We start from the raw sequence: 15788 nt of genomic DNA, 5'->3' as shown, positions 1-15788 counted from the left end.
CATACAAACACACCCACCCAATGATACTTTATCTAATTTTAATGTTTCGTCACTCGCGACCTCCCGATTACCATTCGCCTGCTGATGGATTGATTGCCCGTCTCCTCGAGGGCTGCTCGGCTTGTTGGCGCGGCCCTGATTCGGGAAATTGGAGACACAAATCCAGCCTCCCATAAAAGTGACAGGAGACGATCCTTGTGGGAAGAGAGCAAGGGGTCCCAATGGCCGTCTGGAGAGAGAGGGAAGGGGTGGGGGGATTCCAGTCGGGGCCATTAGGGATGAAATATGGCTTCCTCCGGCAGACAGTTACTCGTCGATTACTTCGCTTCTGGTTTCGGGTGGTCCCCCCCGCGAGGGGAGGTGTGGGAGGAAGGCGGAGGAGACAAAGAAATTAAAATAACTGGGAAGAAAAGGACCGAAAACGGAATTCGACCTCTAGGTCCCGCTTTCGCTTCCTTCAAGGGCTACGAAATTTGTAAATCATTGTTGTCGTCGTCATTCTCGGTCTGCCCAATAAGAGACTTCGAGACGGGTTAAGGTTTATCTACAAAGCCACAAGGTCAATCTTTATTACATTCATACACACACCCCACACACATAGGTACATACATACATACCTGTGTGTATGTGTGTGTGTGTATATATATATATATATATATATATATATATATATATATGTATGTATGTATGTGTGTGTGTGTATATATATATATATATACAATATATATATTACAATATATATATATATATATATATATATATATATATATATATATATATATATATATATAAACACACACACACACACAGGGAGGTTATTTAAGTCGTTTACCGCCACAGCGTCGGCCGCCGAGCGCCCCCTTCATGCAACAGGTTCCGGCAAATTGACTTACAGGAAGTCCGTAACAGAAACAGCTTGTTTTGTAATGTTTCCACTTTTCACAATTACAGTTACAATTACAATTGAAATAAGCACGTACCTTGTCGCAAGGATGCTGGAAAAGGTGTCCTCCCAAATACAAATATTTCTGGTACCTTATTTCTGACATCTAATCTTAGATTAGACATCGCTACTTTATCCTCAGTTGTCTCGACAGCGCCGGAAGCTTATCGGGGGTCGGGGAAGTTGTCAGCCGCGAGAGGGCGCTTCATACTGAACGAATGCGACACCTGTCGGCAGTGATGCCAACCGTAGGGTCATGTCCCTACGCATAGGGACTTTTCACTATATTTCGCCCGATTTGACCAAATAAAGGAAAACGTAGGGACTTTTTTAAATCTTGGAAAATAACATTTTATTGTGCAAAGGTGCAAAGCTTATACTCGCCAGTCAGTTGCACTTTCTTCGTGCTCGGTTTGGAATGAATGGATTAGTTTATCTGGATACATTAGCAAGGAGGAGAAAAAAAGAACTAACTAACAAATCTCCATCAGAATTTTGGAACATGTTATCGGTTACCAAGTACTTTAAAGGCAAGTTCTTTTTTTAAAACATTTCCACTCTCGCGAAAATAGTGCTAACATTGTCACATTCAAACGCGGGAGCGGAGAGATTATTTTCAATGTTAAGTGATACAAAAACCAAAAAGAGAAATAAAATGGGACCAGAATTGTTCAAGGCTGCAGGAAATACAGCATCACCAACCAACATCTATCTCTTCACAGCAGTAGCAGCATGTATGACTTCAAATAACATAATGAACAGTAAACGACTCAACGTTATTCATTAGGGATGTGCGGGATCCCGAAAAGTCAGGACCGGGATCGGGAAAAAAAATTTCCCGTCCCGATTCTGACTTCGGGAAATGACTTTCCGACTTTTCGGGATCCCAAGCAGTCGGTAAATACCGAATGGTCACTTTAAAAAGTCGTTAATTCTCGACGTTTTCTGCATTGCAAGTTTCTGGAACTTACCGGAAATAGTAAGTTTTTATTCTAGAAATGCAAAAACAATCACTTAAAGTGAAAACGACGTGTAGAATTCGAGATTTCCAGAGCTTCGGGAAATTTCGAACATTTCCCGTCCGAAAATTTTCCGACTTGGTCCCGATCCCGTCCTCGTAATTAGATGTCAGAAATAAGGTGCCAGAAATATTTGTATTTAATTAATCAGCCCCTTCACAATTATCGTACATAAAACTCTTTGTTTTCAAGACTATATTTGTTTAGCGGCTTAACTAATGAATGAATAACAATTAACACACAATAAAGCACTAGCACTGAATAGCACAGAAACTCAATAACACAGTATAAAAAACACGCGTACTGATAAACGCAAACAGAAGTGAGCATGAGGGTACGGTACACTCACTACGTCTGGTAGCCCACAGTATTGCTAACCATTTTTCGGCAATGCAACAGGTCCCGGCAAATTGACTTACAGGAAGTCCGTAACAGAAACAGCTTGTTGTATTGCTGTTGAAGGAGGTCATCTCTTATAACACAGGATGTTTATTCTCAGTTGACAGAAAGGGAAGACAGCATCCCGGCGCATAAAGCAAATCGAAAGCGTAAAATTCTGTACCCCTATTATTCATTAAGGCAAGAATTTACAATACCTGACCCTTCTGTAATTTTTATGCTACGTCTTATACTCACGAAATAATTAGTCGTGATGATTTATCTCAAGTAATAACAAATCCAAAATTGTTGACTTTTTGATGACATTTTCTTATTCTTCCTTTTTCTTGGCCTCTTTTCCACTTTTTTTTTAAACATTTATTTAATCACCCCCTACTTAGATATAGTTAGAAATTAAGAAAATAGATATTTTTATTCAATAAAAAACCACCACTACTACAAGGCCGTTAAGATGAAAACTGAAGCAGTACTTTAACAAGAGATTTAGACTTGCTTTAATTGCATGTAAAAATTAATGTTTCAGACTTCATCCTGGAGGGATAATGGCCACATTACTTTACTTAATATTTTTACAAAACTTCAAGTATACAAGAATGCAATTCTTAAGAAACAAAGTGAAGAAATCTTAACTACAACCCAATACTATTTTAGATTTCCAAATCTCCAACTTTATCAAATACCAGTACAAGTACATAACAATGTAAATTCAACATACTGTAAAAATAATAATAATAAAAAAAAAAAATCTTGACCACAAGCAAATTTTCTGACGTGCTTGACCTACATGTTGATTTCTTGACTTTTTCTTTACATTCTGACTAGTAGACACCCTGCCAGAGCATAAAATAGTTTATTTCAATAACAAGATGATGGTGCTTCAGCAGTTGGCAACCTGGCCTGGCTCCTTCGAGAACGAGCTTTTCTGTTTCATATAATTTTGCAATGGTGTAGAGATGCTGGCACCCAAAATTCTGTTAGAAAAATCCATGGAAAAGGGCGTGGCATACCAGAATTATTTTGGTTACTTGAGGAGAATTTCTGGGCGAGAAATTAGTACAAAAATCCAATATGGACCTGTTTGAAACAAAATTATTCCCCCCCTTTTTTTTAAGTGTTTCCAACTTAGGTTCAAAGTGCAATCAGTAGAGGTAGAGAAAGAAACACAAGAAACCAGTGTTTTGCTCGTTAGCTGAATATTTAGAACCAATGTCTTAGCAGCCAGCCGCTGCCAACACAGAAACGCGGCTTTCTAGTCGGTAGGGTGTAGAACTGTCAAATGGGAGAGCCAGGTTTGATTATTGTGGTAAGTGATTTCAGATGAGGAATTTTTCAACCACTGTCCTTACAAAGGACGGCTCTGAGATTCACCGCCCTCCCGGTGGGTTTAATGCGACCAGAGCATGGTACTGATCACATCACTTTCATGGCATGTTGCAATGTGCAAGGTGGCCTCCCTATGGCGTAGTGGTAACTCTGTCGCCTTGTAATCAAGCGTTTCCAGGTTCGATTCAGTCTTAAGGCACATAGTGGTTCGGATCTCAATATACCGGGTGTCCCAAAAGTCGCTTGACCGAGAAATAAATATTTGTATTTATTTATTAAATTATTGTTGATTTAATAACACAAGTATTGTTTTCAAATACAAATATTTATTTCTCGGTCATGCGACTTTTGGGACACCCGGTATATTACCGTATTCATCATAACAATCGTTCAAAGTATTGTGGTATGATCATTGATCCATGTATTTATTGGTCCATTCTCACCCACAGAAAGGTGCCGGTACGCCATACCGAAAAAAAAGAAAAAAACACTGTGTATACAATTTCCTTGAAATCATCAATATGAAATTTTACCTATTTTTGACAGGAAATTCATAATTTTTGTGATTATAATAACAGCATAGTTTTTATCTTTTGTCTTTTTATCTTGCGGATGGTGATCAGGCCGACACTTCCATGAAACACATGATCTCATGATTTATACCCCAACAATTAAAACCATGAAGGGGTTTGCTGTGCTGTTCGGGACAGACATTCCATCCCATCGTACCCAATAGCTGTTGATCACGTCTGCTCTGTTCCAATAGCATACATTATCTCTCAACAAGCATGAAATACAATTCGACTCTTGTGTCGAGAAGTCGGCGTCCGTCCACAATCGAGTCCTTTTGATGTCCCTCCGTGTGTGGTGGTGGCAGAGATGCGAGTCAAAATAAGGGAGTAGGGGGAAAAAAGAGTTGGTGCAGTCGTCCGGACTCCATGTTGCCATCCTTGGAGAACAAAGGCCATCCTTGTCCGCAAGTGATGAACGATTAGTTGTGGAATAAATCCAGGGGTGGAGTTAACATGATATGGCAACGTGGAGCCCTGTCCAGCCGATTGGGCCCCGGTGGCAGACAGTGACAGATGAGGATCGCCGCGTAGATTCATTGATTGGATAACATTCGTGGCCACGGAATGCAGTAGTTATGGCTTCCCGGCCAATAATGGACCGCCCTGGTTCTGAAGAAGTGACGAGCTGTCTTCTCGTGTTTTCCCACTCTGCGGCCTTTCCGAGAAAACATCTGGTGTCGATCGAAGTACAAAAAAAAGTATCAAATACCAAAGACAGAGAACGAAGGGACTTTTTTTTCTCCTTCGCCATCAGCTGTCCCGTCCGAACCGATGATGACTATCCGAGACCAAAGCAATCATAAATTTGTAGTGAAGGATGTTTCGACACAAATTTCCATCGAAGTGACAAGGTTACGATAGACCTAAATTCTAAAAAGTTTAGAGTTCATTCCGAAGTATTCTGAGGAATCTTCGTGCAGAGCACTCTCTATGTATACAATAGGAAAATAGTCCCAACCAAAGGCGCGTGCAGACTAACTTATGAGGGGGGTTGCCTTAATGGGAGTTTCATTGCCTATCTGGACAATGTTAGCCTAATTGTCGTAGTTTCATATTCATTTTTCACAGAAACTATTAGGCATATGAAGATGAAATTTTAGCATTATAGTCTCTGAGTTATCACATTCGTCATCATTGTGACGATTTATATGCGAGAAAAAATATTAAGCTACGAAGTTCAATAGAACGTACATATAACACCCAAAATAAACAGCTTCTAAAGCCATACTTCACCAGGCTAATGTTAGTTCAAGAAGGAACCGAACAGATGGCAGTTAAAATATTTAATAACCTACCAAATGATATAAAAGCAGAAAGTATGACAAGTTTCAAAAACAAATTTTAAAAAAAACTATTAGTTAATAAGGAATATTACCGCGTTAGTGAATATCTAGATTGTAAATTATAGAAATTTTGTAATTAATCTGAACTGTACTGAACCCTCGAAATACTAATGTACGTGATGGTTTATATGGAGTAATAAAATTCTGAAAATGTCTAAAGAAAAGATAAGTGTGGGCCGATTTGTGGAGAAACTCTGTGAGATTTATAAAGTGAAAAATATCTTCTTTGCTACGTGTGATTATTGATTACATGCGTGAGTAGTAATTGTTCTCTAATCTAATATTAGTATTATTTAATTCCTCCACTCATCGTCCAACAATCTTCAATGCTAATTATTTTATCAATTCGTTAATTTGTACAATTTCATGATTTTGTAACCCCCGGGGGGGGGGAGGGGGCTGTCAGGCCCACCACCTCTATTTTTTCGATTTTTCACCCCTGAAAATTTTTATTAAAAAATTAGAATAAATGACATTGTTCCCTAGAGTATTCACAATATTGCTGTATATAAAAGTAATGTAAATATGAGGCAAAATGAACTAAGTGTGCCTAGTGCAATCTTTAAATGCGTGCTATTCGAGAGACTCATGCAAATGAGAGTGTACAATTGGTTGGTAATAATTGTAATTTTGGTGATTACTATAATTTATGAACAAATACAACTCTATAAACAAAAATGCAATAATTTAAAATTATGTTTTTGTGAGTTTTAGTGAATGGTAAAATACGTGTTTGACACTCATGGAATAATTAGTTATTATTTCTTATTAATGATGATATATTTTATAAATACTATAATTAATAAATAACTGCACATATATAATCAACAAAGGAAGCAGTGATTCAATGACGAACTGGTTTCTAGAATTTTAATGAAAAAAAGTGTGGGCCTGTGAGGCCCCCTCCTCAGGTAAGTACATTACTTGTATGGCACGGAGGGGTCCCGGGTTCGAATCCTGGCTTGGGCATGGGCGTTTGTGATGTCTATTCATCAATTTCATCATATCATCACTCATCCCCACTTCGAAAAATTAGCCAAAATTGGCACAAGAAGCGAAGTGAAATAAATCAAATCAATGGCACGGGTAAGCTATTGGTAATACACACACGGACGCATGAATATTACAAATTTGGACAGCTTGAAATAAGGACGTTACGGGAACGAGTGGCTCAACCCTTCTATCACCCTTATTCGCTCTTGATTCAATACCCGCTTAACTTGTGGGTACAACAATTTACATGTCTGTAGCGTTATTCAATTCTTAGATATTGATTTTTGACTTTCCATTGGCTGCCATAGACGGACAAGCAACCAGACGGAGATTCTTCTAGCACCTTAGGTTAGTATTGGGTAGATGATTCATTCCACCGAATTTTAAGTTTCTATCCTTAGTAGTTTCTGAAGAATCGACAGGCGTAGATTGGTTGCTTAGAACAGACCACTGTAGAAAAATCATAGTTTCCCCCGTACTGAGGCAGGCAGCAAACAACGTCGACGGACCTTGCTCTCAACCCACCAAATTTTGCATTTATGTATCGGGTGGTTTCGAAACTATATTCCTTTTCCGGAATGTCTGGAGTAAGGGAACGCGAACGCGTCCTGCGCGCACGTTGCGGTGTGTGCCTCGTCCAATGAACGCGCGGAGGAGAGGGGTCGCGCGGGAGGAGGCGACTCGACTGGTCATTCGCGGTCCACTAGTTCTGTGGGAATTCTGCATTCAGGAGGGCGCCGCATAGTCTGGCCCCGCCCACAAGCTTTCCCCTCTGCGCGTCGCTACTCCAGACATTCCGGAAAAGGAATATAAGTATTAATCGTGTGTCGATTTTTTTTTTTTCAATTGTTTGACCCACGCAGACCGACGGCCGTGCCAATCAAAATAATTCATGTCGCCTTAAAGTCGCGTTCACTAGGACTTCATTTCCAGGAAATTTTATATCTTCACATTCCCTAGTTTCGGAAATATCGACAGGTCGCTTGTGATCGATTGTTGCCACTCTCGCTCAGACGCATCAAGTCCCGTACCCGGGATTGACAATTTTTCAGATTTTGCAAGAATTTGTTTTGTCCTTGCATAAATAAATGGGTTGTTTGTGGCGAGAGGTAGGTTGCAGAAGTCTTCAATTTTAGGTAATTTTAGTTTTGTAATCGTTCATGCAAGGCAACCGGAAGTCCCGATTTAATTTGGACAGTTCTTCAATTTAACCCCTGTCCCGATTTCTTTCGAACTGTAGTTGCGATGCTAAAATGTCCTTGGTCTGTGTGTGCTTGGCGTTAAATGAATCGTTGCTAATATGAATAATTTAATTTATAAATATATTGTTTTCTAAACGTACAATTATGATGGCTGTTCAATGGTGGCCGTGAAAGAAAATAAAAGGAAATTTGAAAACATTGTTAATTTACATTCGACCTACTTCTGAGAATTGGACGTAAACAATAAGCGCCAAATGGAAGCCGTGTGGCAGCCTTTGTCTGTAAGTGACTGTGTTCCTGATTGTCGGGTGGTCATTGTGTGTCCAGCTCTAGCTGCAATATTAAAGGAGAAGGTCTAAATATGGGCGAAGGTTTAAATATGGGTTTTGGAGTTATCAGCACTCCCGGGTGCTGCAGCCTGGCAGAGGCTCTTGGAACTGGTTATCTGCCAATTCGCAAGAGAAAGTGGTGGTTAGTTTCGGCCTTGGACGCTGTTATAGAATTGCGAACTCCGAAAACTTTTTGCAGGTATGTTTTAACTCAGCGTTTTCTGAATTCTCATCTGTTTTGTATAAGTTATGATATTAGCGGTACATAAAACATATATGGGCTTTTGTAATGCCATGATTTCTTTGTGAAATACGTACCACAGAGAGCGAAAATAAATTGAAGAAGAAAAATAGCGTTATGGTCTAAATATGGGCTATGACATGAGGTCTAATGCTGAGATCACATTTCAACAAATATTTGTATGTTTTTCTTAATTTCGATTATTCCCATTCCACGTGATTTTCGAAACAACAGATTATTCATAAATATGAATTTAGCGATAAATTACTGTTTTTTTAAAATTTTAATTGCTTTTGTGATATTGCCACTAGTAGCCCATATTTAAACCACAATTTTGAAATACATCAGTTTACCATTTTCTGGAAATTGCTTTTTTTTTAAAAAAAAAATGGAGACCTTCTATACTTTAGCATGCTACTACATTTAAGTATATATTTCATAGATATGCATTTTAAAAGCAGGTGCTTGATATATTAATGTTTTTCCTCCGAAAATGACAAAATACAAAGGGGGGCCCATATTAAGACCTTTTGCTCTACCGTAGCGTTGTTAGCCATATCTAATACTCCAACAGCATATCGGATCTTTTCTTTTTCACCACATTTTCTGATATGCCCAACCCCCTGAAAATGCTAGGTATACTGGCCTGAACGGATCGGCTGATTGAGTTAGGTTTTCTTGTTCACGTTTTATTTTTATAGCACTTGCAGTTTCAGAAATACTGACTCGACATTCGCAAAGGGAACTTTTTGGTTGATCAGTTAGCCTAAGTTTGTACTGTAATACGACCCAAGAGGAAGGTACCATGTGCTAATTTACCTTTCTCTCAGAGATGATCCACCACGGCGAGATGGGGACTCCGATGGACCAGTTGTCGTTCGAGGCCTCCGCCACGTCTCCCGGCAACCCCGGCCAGCAGCACTCGCAGAGGACGAAGAGGATGCGGACATCGTTCAAGCACCACCAGCTGCGGACCATGAAGTCGTACTTCGCCATCAACCAGAATCCGGACGCCAAGGACCTCAAGCAGCTGGCTCAGAAGACTGGCCTGTCGAAGAGGGTGCTACAGGTGAGATATGGATCCAGAGGGCACGGGAATAAATAAGATTATTCATCAAATAGGATATTTGTCTGAGTTGGGTGTTGCAAATGGTTGCAAGCAAAGTTGTGGCACAAACGGAACTAAATTCTTGAGAGGGACACCGGAGAGAATCCTGATAATTCGCCAGTACCGCAGTAAAAATGTTCTGAAAATAGATTTATTTCCGTATGTATTGTCGTTTTCCCTCTGAATTATTACCAAATGTAAATTCTGTACATGTCATCACCAACACTGCCAGTTTGCTGCTATCATAACTGTCAGACTGGCATTTGCGTATTAGGTCATGAGTTTCGATGATTTTTTTTATTTTAAAATTACAATTATGTACCATAAAATGCAATTTCTACAGAAACAAACGCAGTAACCAGCTGAATTATAAATCAGTTGTTGTTAATTGGCTCTTGAGTGTTTTCATGTTATGCAAGGGGAAAGTAATTTAAACCACTTGCAAATGTTGTATCTATACACTACATGTAGAAACCTTGTCTTTCGAAATTACAGTAAAGAAAAACATGATTCTTTACTCGAAATTGCTTGTAAGCGGATACACTTACAAGCTGAATACATTTTAATTCATTATAATTCGGGAAGTAATGCAAAATTATCAGTTTATAATTTTTTAACGTTTTCAGTGATTTTTTACCATATTTTGCACATGTTCTGTGAAGAACATCACGAAAACCTTTAATTTTCTACTCTGGAGGTTGAATATGTTCGATAACATTTTATGTTATCGAACATAATGGGGCAGTAGCTTTCACAGAAAATCCTCTTTTAACTTTACGAGATATGAAGTGTTAACCTAATAGAGAAATCAATTGTTTCGTTACAATAATAATATTGTGTGTATAGGCCTGTACATTGAATGTGTCAATTACATTTTAAGTCCACTAGTTAGAGATTGTCTTGCTTCAGTACTGTTAACTCATGCGGTTTATAGGCTACGACCTATCTACAACCTGTCATACCAGCATGCTTTATCTTATCTTAGGTACGTTTAGGAAATTTTAAGAATCGTACATGAACTTAATTATTTCCTTTCTGTATCAAGTCACATACATTTAGTCAGTAGTTTACGCAGGATTTCATCAAGGGGGGGGGGGGGTTATTTCTAAAACTTTTTTTCCAAATGCACATTACCATTGTTTTATTATACTTTAATTAAATAATAATAATCACAATTAATTAATAATACTTATAATTAATTAATTAGCTAAATTAATACTAATAATACTACTAATACCACTACTACTACTATTAAGTAGTAGAGATCTACATAAATATAGTATTTATGAAAACATTAGAACGAAATTACTTTCTAGTCAATCGATTTTTATCAAATCCTGGGAGCATTTTTTTGTTTCTTTGTTACGAAATAATTGTCTGGTCAACAAGGTGAGACATTTCAAGGGTGAAGAAGATCCATAAATACAAGAAAATATATTAAAATAAATGGAAATAATCAAAGTATGGAACTCATCCAAGGAGTTGCGATGGTCTTGTCGGTAGAGCGTCTGACTACCACGCTGGCGATCCGGGTTCGATTCCCGGAATTAGTCGGAATTTTTCCGGCTTCTTTCCCGCATAAATGTCCCTGATAATTCACATTTGAATTGTCTCGTTGTTCTTACCAACAAAACATTTTGTAATAGTTAAGCTTATTATCGTTTGAATAATTGTCTAGTCAACAAGGTGAGACATTTTAAAGAGAGAAGACATTCAAACATGCTGCGGTAAACAATACAATGGGAAGGCGAATTGGTGACTGTATTCTTGTCCGCCTAGCCTTTGTCTATACATTAGCCTCTTACAACGTACCAAGAACTTTATTTAGTTAATTCTCATTGTTCACACACAAAAAAATACATGTTCGTTGAACACTGGCGTACGTAGAGGGGAGGCCGATGGTGTTCCAGCCCCTACCGAAATTTTCAGAAAATCAGAATTTTCAAATAAAAATCCGTTAAGAACTTTAAAAAATCAAAATTTGTAAATGCGAAACCTCTTTTAAAGTGAATCATAGTTACCCTAACCTAACCTCATAAACTCGTGTTTATTTTCAAGGCATCACTCTGAAAGACGCGTGTGTTTGGAATGCTGTGCTTTTCTCCATGCTCCATGGAAATAATAATTCAAATGATGATGATTATTATTAGTAGTAGTAGTAGTAGCAGTAGTAGTAGAAATAGTAATAGTAATATTATTGTTCCAGATCTTTGACTGTGAAAAATTGGCCATTTAATTTTTTTCCAAAGCATTTTTCATAATATTTCACAAGCTCAAGTGGGGGGGTTTATACCCCGTAACTCCCCCTTGCGTACGCCACTGCATTTAGTTATAGATAGATTCTATGATCATATATTAGAATTGTTAACACAGGGATATTTTGTTAATTATCAGGCCAAAGGGCGTGAAGGGCTGTTTCGAGGAAGACCATGTTAATCAAGGGGCTGGGGAAGTCGAGTCTGTAGCTATATATAGGCTAGAATTAGAATGTCCCTAGAAAGTATTCCAAGGCAGTTCTATACTTTCCGTTGTCTGCACCAGGAGTACTTCAAAATGTATTACCATTAAAAAATCTTACAATAATAATAAACATACTAATCTTGTAAGACGCACTAATAAAGAAATATCAATAAATTGATCTGTAATTTGAACAAAAAATAATAATTTTCCAGTGATTGACAACTGTAACGAAAATGTCAATACAAGATGGGTAGAGATGAGTAGCTTCAGTGGGAAAAATGACTTCATAGTAAAAAATAGTCCTGGTTGTTAAATAGGCCTTATCACGGTGCAATAACCTCATTTTCTCTGAGAGGCATTTAGTTAATAGGTACGAGTAATTCAATGCAATCTTATGCAATTGCAACTAGAAAGAACTCCAACAAATCTATTTATTTTCTATTATCAGCGAAACGTTTTCGAAGAAAGAGGCTTTTTAACACAGGCCCAAGGTTCTGTGCGATCTTAATATTAACTTTCTGAAAAGCTAATCTACTATGCATTTTTCAACTGACATAGGACAATTTCTAACTAGTGGACTTGAAATTAAATTGGACACATTCAAACTCATTTTACTCTTTTTAAAAAAATAATAAATAAAAGTATGTGCCTGTTTAAAGTACATTTCAACTTAGTTTCTTGAAGTGGTACAATGAATATTAATTCATAATGTGTGTATTTTATGTATTAATATAAATTAGTTCATAATATATGTGTGTTTTTATGAGTATGTTGTATTAACACCAGATTTGTTCAAAAACCTCAAGGTCTTGCTTTACATATTAATATTAAAGTGTTCTTATTTCTATGATTTACTTAATGTGATTCGGAGTTAAAGCAGACTAGAATACAATACTTTTCACATTTTAACTTTTGTTCTATAAATCGAAGACCCTTAAAGTAGTTAATTCACGGATAACTGGGTGCATACTGCAGGAACGGCTGTGTGCACCTGATTATAACAGGTTTTTTACTTCTTGCCAACAACTTTCAAGCCAAACTTGCCAAATTAGGTATACTATTTCTGGGATTAAACGTATCTGGAGCTTATACAACACACTATATGCAAAGAGTTGCCGAAGCGTGATGCTGATCACACTTCCACATGAGAGAGTAATACAAGAACTGGAACTCTTGGAACAAACCTCTTAACAGTGTAATATTTATTCAATTTTTGCAAAGAATATGGATAAACTTAATTTATTTTCTGACCTTCAGGCGCTAATATTCGTACGAGGTCTGTTAGGAGAGCAGCGATGCTGATGTTATACAAGTGTTTATTGACAAGCATTTTCACTGACAAAATGTGATCCTTTTCCACTAGTTTCCTCTGGGAGCAACTGGCTGATCCGATGATGTGAGGGCTACGCCCAAGAGTTAAATGATCACGTGACCCCATGCTGACTGCAGGCGAGATAATTCTGCTAGAGCACAAGAGCACAAGAAAAAGAACTGAAATGGGAGAGGAGTTATTCAAGTTTCAGTAATTTGTGCGAATTTTATGCACGATATTGCACTTTTGCACAAATGTATGTAAATTTATAATTTGTTTTAGTTTGTCAAAGTTCAAGCCCACTTTATGTTCAGATGGGGTAGTAGGGATTGGATCCCAAACCCGGAAGCCTTGATTACAAGGCATGGCCACTACACCATCGGAGAGTTCCGTGGAATTTCAAGAACATGTCAGGGAGATGATACTGTGGTAACGCTGCGTCAGTGTGTACGTAGAACCCTCCTATTCAATCGAGGCAACGGTACGATCAGGCAGTCATGTATGTGTAAAACCTGTATAGTCTACGTGAACATCATCAAAATATGAGTAAAACTAAATCCCATTGAACAATACAACTTCTGGGGCATTTTCAAGGAGTATGTAATGTTCAGAAGGTTGGCTACTACCAGGTTACTCGTTTAGTACCTCATAATTCAGCAGCTCAATAATTGTCTTCATGATAACGCCAAAAATGTACTTTACCAAAAAGCATGAGCGCTAAATAGCTATAAATAACCTACATAAAATCAGTCGCTCTGCCTTCTTACCAGATCTTGTACGTCTGTTCTGTTAGAGTTGGCTCCGAGACAATGTAACCTTGCATCAGGATTTTGGGTATTAATCCGCGTGTGTGAAAAGGGCGCAGCGTCCTAAGAGCTGAGAAAATAGTACGAGGGGTGCAGGGAGTGACCCTTTTTGAAGACACCCAAATGTAAACCTCACTTTCAAGTAGTACACCGTGGACTGCATTTTGCAGACTAGCGAGACTCTGGCGTCTGGATTGGTTAAGTTGGTGTTTTAAGTTCACTTTATGCACATAAGGATAATCGGGGCTGGGCCTACAGTTTAAACCACTATGTGCCTCGAATCGAACCCCTTGATTATAAGGCGACGACGCTATGTGGCGTCTGGACTCACAGCCAGTATATTTCTCTGTAGGGCTCGTGTTGTGTTGTTCTTATGTTTGCATCCATCTCATCTCATCATCATTCATCCTCATCTTTCGCGATTAGCCAAAGGTGGAAGAAAAGCTAAGCAAAATAAACTAAATCAAAATCGCACGGGTAAGAAACGTAGGCAACAACCGTGTTAAATTTTCGAGTTCGATTGGATCTTGGCTTTCATCGTTCCTTCCTCGCAACAGACTGTCCAGTTGGCGAATCTAAAGTTCCAAGTTCGCCTGTATAACCGCACAGCTGCATAACCAATGTTATCATTTTGAGTACATATTAGAGATGAAATGATTGTTTTGTTCCAGGTGCAAAATTGCGTCAGGAAAGAACATGTCTAAGCGGGACTATGTTCTGCGCACGTACATATCTTGACTGCAAGGTTGACTTGTCTCAGAGTATAGATGACTATGCGTGCAGTTTGTTATGTTATGGTCCCAAGGGCTCCTAAATCTCATCTCACAGATCCCAATGTCCCGTTCTTCCCCTTGCAGGTGTGGTTCCAGAACGCTAGGGCGAAATGGAGGCGGAACATAATGCGGCAGGAGGGGCAAGCGCAGCAGACGAGCGGCCAGCAGACCTCGGAGCAAGACGGTAGCGCCAGGTCGAACCTCACCCACCCAGCAGCCCCACACCTGGGGGACCCCCTTGGGGTGGGTCAGCCCCTTCCGGACATTCCTCCACCCTCCGTGCCCCCAGAGGACCAAACCACGCAAACGTTGACCTTTGGAGAACTTTACTAACCTTGTTTTCAGATCACTCCAGTTGTCCCGCATTTCAACGTGTCCCCAGCATCCGAGACCGCTGGACCAACGCAGGAGAGACAATGGACCAAGCAAGATCTCGCGGTGGAGTGTCCTGAGAAGGAAGAAAAAGCGGTTTGTGATAACGATACATATCAGTGTTCAACTACGGCTTGCGATAGTGACGGTGCCAAATTTGTCAGAATCATGTACGAGAAATATTCAGCTTCTTAGACTAAGACAGATTGTAGATAATGAGACTTCCTATTTAAAGACAAACAATAGTACAAAATAAGCTACGAAAGTATTCTTGTAAACTCGAATGTGTGCCATTCCTGTTAGTCATCGCGTTTGGATCATGTCTGTAGCCTCTATAATGACTTCCATTAGACAATAGGTCTATCTTCATTAACGACATATTTAAAAAATGTCCCTCATCACTAAAGTCCGGATTATATGTAGTTTACATCTATTTTGCCAAGAAAAAATGACACAAATCGACGAATTATGGTGTTGGGAACGATATACATGAATTCCACGTTCATATTTTTAAATATTTTGAGATACCTTATATATTTTCTGTTCAGAATACATATTTTTACATGAAACGTGAATTTCAAGTTACATATTGT

At 38.7% G+C, this 15788-nt stretch overlaps 1 protein-coding gene across 1 annotated transcript in view; it reads left to right on the top strand.

Annotated features, from left to right (window-relative positions):
- The window catches only part of LOC145998355 (LIM/homeobox protein Lhx9-like), a 77645-nt gene extending 62489 nt beyond the window's left edge, over positions 1 to 15156 (top strand). The window contains exons 3-4 of the mRNA XM_083134763.1: positions 9195 to 9433; positions 14908 to 15156. Coding sequence (XP_082990889.1) covers positions 9195 to 9433; positions 14908 to 15156 — 488 coding nt within the window. The remainder of the gene's footprint in view (positions 1 to 9194; positions 9434 to 14907) is intronic.
- Positions 15157 to 15788: the final 632 nt, after the last annotated feature.

This window comes from Lepisma saccharinum, chromosome 14 (assembly GCF_977018435.1).
Source record: "Lepisma saccharinum chromosome 14, izLepSacc3.1, whole genome shotgun sequence".
Taxonomy (NCBI): domain Eukaryota; kingdom Metazoa; phylum Arthropoda; class Insecta; order Zygentoma; family Lepismatidae; genus Lepisma; species Lepisma saccharinum.
This window is presented reverse-complemented; position numbering and strand designations above follow the sequence as displayed.